Here is an 8133-nt window from a genome sequence, read left to right as displayed (position 1 = left end):
TGGAAGAATTACAAGAAGGAGTAGGATGTAACGTGGAATACCACATAAAACGTCCCTAGGTTCCAGGCGTATAATCTAGGGACAGTCACTGCTCACCTGGGCCTCATTTTCATGTCTGTACCTTTAAGGGGCTGAAACTAGAGGAAGGTCGGTTATTGTCATCTACTAGCATTAAACCTTCCATGGTCTCCTGTTTTACTTAGGATCAGACCCAAGTGCCTCATCTTGGCCTATGTGGTGGGCAGCCTCCACAATGGCTCCCTCCCTCCTGGAGCGCACGCCCTTGTATAACCACTAAGTGGTTAGTAACTGGCTTCTGAACAACAGAATGCAGCCAAGGTGGTGGGATGTTATTTCCAAGTTTCAATTACAAAATGTCTGTCACTCCCCTCTTACTGACTTTCTTGTATTCCCTTCTTCTCTCTCTCCTTCTATTTCCAGCTCTCTCTCTCTGTCTTATCTCTGGAACTGAGAGAGCAAGTGCTGATGTTTTCAGTTGCCCTGTGTAGAGGCTCCATAGGAGAGAACTGAGGGGGTGCCCAGCCAACAGACAAGAACTCAGAATCTGTCTAAATGAATTCTGACAACACTCATATGAGTGAACTTGGGAGTGAATTCTCCCCCAGTCGAGCCCTGTTGAGACCACAGCCCCTGTGTCCTAGAGATCGTGAGGCAGAGCACCCAGCTAAGCCATGCCTGATGCCTGGCCCACAGAACTGTGAGATGTTAAATATTTGCACTTTACAGGTGAAAACTTTTGGAGGAATGTTGTCACAGAGGAACAGAAACTAACACAGTCCACCATGTCCCACGGTCTGGCCCTATCACCCTCCTCTCTCCCCTCTTCTTTCTTCTCAGGCTCCCTCCAGCCACGCTGGCCACCTTTCTGACCTCCTCTGGTGAGACTCACTTCTTCCCATAAGTTTCTGAACCAGGGGTGCCTTCTCCCTGACACACTAACTGTTCCCAGATATAGGCAGGGGTGGCTTACACTTGTCATTCTGGCTACAGCAAAAGACCCCTCAGTGAAGCCTTTCAGAACCTGCTATCATAGTCTCTACCATCACAGATCTCACATCCAGAAAAGCACTGCATTATTTCCTCTTTCTTGATCCCATTGAGATAAAGGGAGTCCACGAGGAAGTGCTCTCTGCTTTGGCTGAAGAAGATGCAACTCCTTCTGGTTCCACCAGGCACACAACTGTCTTTTTCAGGCTAGATTTTTACCACCACAAGTCCATTATTTAAGGAAACTATCTTTCCCTCCATTTCATGGGTTTGGTTCCAGAAAGAGACAGAAAATGAGCACCCAGGTTGAAACACCACCAGATCCTTAATTCACTTACTGCTGAGTGCCTCCCAAAAATTTTGCAATTCAGTGGTTCTCCTGAGGCCACCTTTCCCCTGAGACCCAACTCCCAGCCTGTCCTTGGCTTATTAGAGTAACAATGAGATTCCCTCAGAGCCCTCCCAGCCCGAACAAGGTATGTTTTGAAATATCCTCCGCATTAGTTTTTAGGGACTGGGGATATTGGAAGGAGTAATTTGAGTGGATATGTGCAATAGTTTCTACGAAGGGATTATATTATTCAGGCACAGAGAAAATAGTGTGGCTATTGGATGTACCAAGAAAATGGATAATTGATTACATTTTTTCACAGTGTGAAGTCTTTAGAGAGCAAAGATCACAGTTCAGATCATAGACTATAGAGCCAACATCTTATGTTCAAGTCCCAGCTCAATCCCTTACTAGATACTACGATAGGGCAAGTTATTAACCTTGTTGGTGCCTCAGTTTCTTCATCTGTCATGTGGCAATAATGATAAGCATACCTACTTTGTAAGGTCATGGAGAATGTTAAAGGAGTTAATGTTTGAAAAAATGCTTATTTTTCAAGCATAAGAGAAGCACTGTATCTACGGATTATAATTAAATTTAAAAATTCTCTTGACGCTGTCCATAATCCCCAGATGGTCAGACTATTGCCTGGATGTGTGTAGAAATCACTCCACAACAGTCAATGAAGAAATGAATGTACAAAATTGGTGAATGCATTACCAATGTCACGTATGTCATTCTATAGGCATTTCCAAGCCAAGTCACACACAAGCATACCTGCTCTGTCCTGCAACATCTTCTTTGATTCTATCCAGGAATCACTGAGATTTCTTGGACCTTGGTAACCATGTCCACTAAAAGTTCTCTTTTCTCTGTCAGCAAACCCAGTCCTGTCCAATTCCTGCAGCTCACAGGGTCTGCACTCTGATCCTTTTCTTCGCTCAAGGGAGAAATGTCATCTCAGAGCGGGGTACACATAGTGCACGAGTGTTGGAGAAAATGTTTCCCTGGCCTGAGGCAGGTGGAAGAGAGCAGTGACAGAGTGCGATCTGGGGAACATCCTCCAGGTGTCATCAGAGGAGGTGGAGCCTGGGGATTTGTCAGCAAGGACTGGTCTGGTTGGCAGGCCTTGGTAGGTAAATAGTAGGGGAGGCCAGCACAATTCACAGGTCCTAGCATGATATAATCAAAATAATGGTCATGCAATCAGAATCAGCCTACTAAGGTCCAAATAAACCCAATGTCATCTGTTCCCTGACTGACTCACTAACCCAGTAGTGACTTAAGATAATGACATTCATGTTTTATCATTTCCTTTTCATTGATTAGAGTTGTTATACTTTGCATATCTTGCGTATTTTTAAATAGTAAAGATAAAGTGAGATTTAAAACAACCGTCCATGAAAAAGTCTCCCTGACATATTGAATTAATAACCATGATGGTTATTAAGCCATGATGGGAAATTCACAAAAAATCTTGACCTTTAGTGTCTGGTTTTAGATTTTCCTGACTTCCAACTTCTTTCTTGAGATTAGTGCACTTAGGACTATGTAGGAGTGCAAGCTCACACCGTTTGAGAAGTACTGTTGGGACTGTAGGACAATATTTGTTTCATTCTTTCAGTGTGTGTGTGTGTGTGTGTGTGTGTGTGAGTGAGTGCTGAATCTTGCCCTGTGGACTGGCATAGACTCCTTTCTGTGGGAAAAAAATTTCCTAACTGCTTTCTTTTCACTCATGACTTGCCCTGCACTGTCCAACAGTAGCATTAAGCACTCTGTAATATGGAATTCAAATTTTTTGTAGTCATATTTTATTTTATTTTTTTAAAGGTTTTATTTTTTCCTTTTTCTCCCCCAAACCCCCAGTACATAGTTGTATATTCTTCGTGTGGGTCCTTCTAGTTGTGGCATATGGGACGCCGCCTCAGCATGGTTTGATGAGCAGTGCCATGTCCGCGCCCAGGATTCGAACCAACGAAACACTGGGCCGCCTGCAGCAGAGCACGCAAACTTAACCACTTGGCCATGGGGCCAGCCCCAGTAGTCATATTTTAAATAGTGAAAACAGGTGAAACTAATTGTAATCGTATATTTTAACCCATTATGACCAAGATATTATCATTTGTGCGTGCAGTCTATATAAAAACGAACAATGAGGTAGTTTACATTTTTTGCTGGGTTCCACAAATCCAGTTTGTGCTTTCCACTTACAGCACCATCTGAAATTGTAAGTTGAATTTTTTCAGATATACATTCTCTGTATTGAGATATTATAACATTCCCAGCTGTAAAATAAGATTCACATATCTGAGTTTGTAACCGAAAGTTCGGTCTCTGAACCCGATGCCAATCCAAATAACGAGAACAGAGTCTTGAGTGGAAGAGGAAAGGTTTTTACCATGCCAGGCACAGGGAGCAAAGCAAGGGCTCATGCCTCAAAAATTGCTAGCTCCCCGATGAGGAATGAGTAGGGATTTTTATCTGGGGCTTTGGGTAGGGGAGGGAGCGCATGTAGTTTGTGCAGGTCGGGGCTTTTCCACCAGCCTGCCTTTGGCCTTGAGAGGCTGCCTGCAGCAAGGTGGTGGGGGGGAGGGTGAGATAGGAGGATGGCAGGTGGGCGTCCTTTGCCTTTGTCTCTTGTCTCCTCTTCCTGTTTGAGGCGGGTTCGAGCGCCGGAGTCAAGGAGTTGAGGTCTGGGAAGCCTCCGGCTCCTTGATATTCTTGAGACAGCGGCTTTCCTGGCAGACTTCAAGGACACGTGATCAGCTAAACTTTAGTGTGCCTCCAACACCAGGCCACCTGGGTTTTTAACGATTTGTAACTCCCATTTAGTTGTAAAGCTCAAGGAGTCCAAGTTTAAAGAAACAGGTATTTACATATGAGTGGAGCTAGAGAAGCAGGAAAGGGGTGGTGGGTTTTAGTTTTAACCCCATATACGCTGGGTTCAATGTGGGGGACTGATATCAGGGCTGATGTTAAGAGCCTGTAACAAGTTGTTCCAAGTATACTTAAAAATGCTCCACTTCAAGATCATGTTGGATGACTAGTGAAAAGTTACTATCGGGTCTGGCAACAAAGGAGTCAATGTGAGCTTACACAGCTTACACCTTACATAGAATGGTGAGGGCAGATGGAGTGTGGGGTGGTCTGAGGAGGTAGTTGGAGGTGAGGCCACAGAGACACACGATGTAGATGACCTTTTCTCGGTGGTTCACAGCTGTGAGGAAACATTAGAGAGAGCAATTTATCTGTGAAATATCGGACAAGCTAAGGGGCCTTGAATATGTCTGAAGGAAAAAGAAATGTGAGGAACATTTGAAAAAAAACTTTGTGAAAAATCAAGGAGTAAATATGCCACACATAAAAGAAAGTAAAATTTCCTGACACTATGTATGCTTCCCAGTTGATTCAGATGACTTTGAATTGACAGTGGAACCAAAATGTCACACTGTATGCTTTTCCTAGCAGTTATCATAAGACCAGCAGTAGCTAAGGTATGGCAGATAATCGGGATCTTCTGGGTTTGAAGTTTTACAAAGCAGATATGATGAGCGGTAAGGAATTTTGGATCATTCCGAGGGAATTACTGAGATCATAGACCATACAATCCAGCATGGATAGGAACAGGAGAAGAGAAGATAAGGTGAGATATGGGGATCTGGCATCTCTTCTGATCCTGAGGGACGGGTATCTATTGTATGAATGTTTGAGTAAAAAACCCAGAAATTGGGAATTTGTGATGGGTGAATATGTTTTCTGAATTATTTACTTTTGAACATGACCATTTGGGTTGATGGAAACATCTGGGATATGAGAGTATGTGGCTAGGAGTGGGGCAGATGCTAATTTCTCTGTTGATTTACGCTCTAAAGGAGCTACAAACATAAAGTGGTCAATGGGTTAATCACATGAATAGTCATATAGCACAGAAAAATGGTGGGATTTAGGATTTAGAAAAGACTGGGAATCATGTGTCCTGAGAGGGAGCACCAGGGATAGTGCAGTTGAGAGTGACAAGGACAAAAAAAAGAGTAAAATCCTACTCAAACAAGGAGAGGTTCTTACGAGATGGTGGAGGGGAAATGACCTAGAGTAGTCCTGAGTTTTGACTGTAAGCTTTCTGGTCTTGACCCACATCTCTTTGATGATGTCCCAGGACACAGGTCAGATCTATCCCCACACGGAGCGAGGGATGGTGGAAGTACAAGAGAGCTGAGATAATTGTCCAAAAAGGCAGGTTTCATTTGTTTTTTTAATTATTATTATTAATGTGTATTCAGTACTGGGGTACTTTTTTTTTCTGAGAAAGATTCATCCTGAGCTAACGTCTGTGCCAATCTTCCTCTAGTTTGTATGTGGGACGCTACCACAGCATGGTTGATAAATGGAATAGGTCCGCACCCAGGACCAAACCCATGAACCCAGTGTTCTTAAGCACAGCATGTGGAACTTTAACCACTCAGCCACAGGGCCAGCCCCTCATTTATCATTTTGATCCAATCTCACAATTTATTTTTATAGGGTAAGAGGAAAATGAGTATGATGGTCAAGTCTTCACAGAGGAACCAATCCAAACCAAAGCCTGGGTTAAGCACCTCCATCCCTTTGAGGCTGTCCAGTTACATCTTCCAGAGGTCAGTTACATCCCATCCTGGCAATGAGGTCAGATGCCATCAATGGGAGGAAACCCTGGAGCGGCCCCAACAAGTCTGCTGGCAGAAGAGACTGCAAGGGCTGCAGGCCTGCAGCAGTGCAGGAGAACTGTTAAGCCCTCTGGATCTTGCCAAAGCCTTGCACAACCTTACACCCAATTGCACAGGCACATCCCTGCCAGGCGTGCTCAGGGGTGGTCTGAACTCCAGTCCCATGCCTGCCCCTTTCAGGTCTTTAGATTTTGCAGAGATGATTCCAAGAGCTGGTCTGGACATCCCCCAGCAACTCTGTAAACAATTTCTGGTGACTGAGGAAGATATCAGGAAACAGGAAGGGAAAGTGAAGATGGCAAGAGAGAGACTGACAATGACGTTGGTTGCAGACAGACTTGCTAGTGAGGCGGAGAGAGTGAGGGGCCAAGAAGGACATCCTGACAAACACTATGAAAAAAAGAGAAGATGGCGCAGATGACATGGAACACCACATGATATTGATGCCTCTTTGCAGTGTTCCTAATGTTTTCTTGCTTTGAGCTCTAGAAACTTTAGAATATACCAATACTTTTCTTTCACTCAGTTCTTTGGTGTGACATAGAAAATATAGACAGTGATCCTTTTGAGGTGAGAGATTGGGTTTCAGGTGGGAGAGAAAGGAGATCTTTTCACGTTGTTCTCTCATTTTCCTTTTGTAAGTATATTGTTTATTTGTATTTTAAGGTCAACAGAGAGTTATCAAAGTCACGGGATTCTTTAGAGTTTTGCCCTCGCAGTCAGAGTAAACCTACCTAGGCCAAATGGATTATCTTTTTTGTGTAACATTCCAACAGATTCCAACATAATATTTCATTAAAGAGCTGTCACACCTGTGTTCCCAAAAAAGATATCCGTGTTTGGTTCTCTGTTTTTCTGTTATTTGTTGCACGTTGATTCATAGTTGCATATAATGAAATACCAGACTTTCCTCGGTTTTTTAGATTTATATGTGTTAGAAAATTGACATGTCTTTGGAGTATCATGCTATCAAGAGAAAGACTGTTTTCAGCATCATAATCTCACAATAAGCCACTGTGGGTTGGAATTTGTCTATTGGCTGATCAACTATGTTGTATTATTCAAATCCTCTATCATTACTTTTGTCTGACAGATTTATCAGTTTCTGAGAGCAATGTGTTAAACAATAATAGAATATCTTAGTATTTATATCTTCCCTAAATAATCAGTTATTTTCTAGTTAAATCTTCTCATTTCTATTCTTCCACGTGGCAATCATCTGGAATTTGGCTAGAGTGTGTTTTTAATGTATTGTTTTAAAATTAACACTAACTTAGGGGGGGCGGCCTGGTGGCACAGTAGTTAAGTTCACATATTCCGCTTTGGCGGCCCAGAGTTCCCCAGTTCGGATCCCGAGTGTGGACCTACACACTGCTTGTCAAGCCATGCTGTGGGAGGTGTCCCACATATAAAGCAGAGGAAGATAGGAATAGATGTTAGCTCAGGGCCGGTCTTCCTCAGCAAAAAAGAGGAGGGTCGGCAACATATGTTAGCTCAGGGCTAATCTTCCTCAAAAAAAATTAATACTAAATTAGATGCCCTATATTTTTCTTTTACTTAGGACTCCTGTTATGTTGTCCTGGGTTCACATTTCTTCTTCCTGACGTACATTCTTTGTCGATTCTTTCACTGAAGCCTGCGGGAGGTCAACTTTGAGTCTGCCTGTATGTCAGATAATGTCTTTCCTTCTCTGACAGACAGTTTGGCTAGGGGTTTAACTTAGCTTTGCAGTAATATTTTCTCTTCCCTTGTCAAGTTATTTAATAATTCTGAGCCTCCATATCTTTAGCTTAAAATAGGAATAAAATCCTAAAAATGTTGAGCGTAACTGACTGAAGGCACAGAGCTCACTGATCATGTTGCTTAGCAGACATTAAATAGTCGATAATGAGAGTTATTATTATTACTATAATCTCCAGAGAGTGTATTCTCAAGAGAATGACTGCTTAAGACTGAGAATGTGAAGCTCACACCCTGAAGACTGAGTGGTTGGCATGACAGTGATTTGAATTCTTAGCCCTTGGGGAGCTTCAGCTGTGGTCTGCAAAGCGTGTACAGTTGAAATAATTGATTCCTGCAAACCCACCACAG

The 8133-nt window shown here is 43.0% G+C and overlaps 1 protein-coding gene across 1 annotated transcript; it reads left to right on the top strand.

Annotated features, from left to right (window-relative positions):
* Window positions 1-5881: 5881 nt before the first annotated feature.
* LOC103541332 (methyl-CpG-binding domain protein 3-like 1) lies at window positions 5882-6463 on the top strand. Its single transcript, XM_008508100.1, has one exon. The coding sequence runs from the start codon at window positions 5882-5884 to the stop codon at window positions 6461-6463; it is 582 nt and encodes a 193-aa protein (XP_008506322.1).
* The last annotated feature ends 1670 nt before the right edge of the window (window positions 6464-8133 follow it).

The sequence above is a fragment of the Equus przewalskii genome, chromosome 6, assembly GCF_037783145.1.
Source record: "Equus przewalskii isolate Varuska chromosome 6, EquPr2, whole genome shotgun sequence".
Lineage (NCBI taxonomy): Eukaryota > Metazoa > Chordata > Mammalia > Perissodactyla > Equidae > Equus > Equus przewalskii.
Note: the sequence above shows the minus strand (reverse complement) of the source record. Positions and strands in the feature narration are given on the sequence as shown.

What these genes read in the sequence shown, in the direction of transcription:
- LOC103541332 (XM_008508100.1), top strand. Translation starts at nt 5,882, where the DNA reads ATGGTCAAGTCTTCACAGAGGAACCAATCCAAACCAAAGCCTGGGTTA.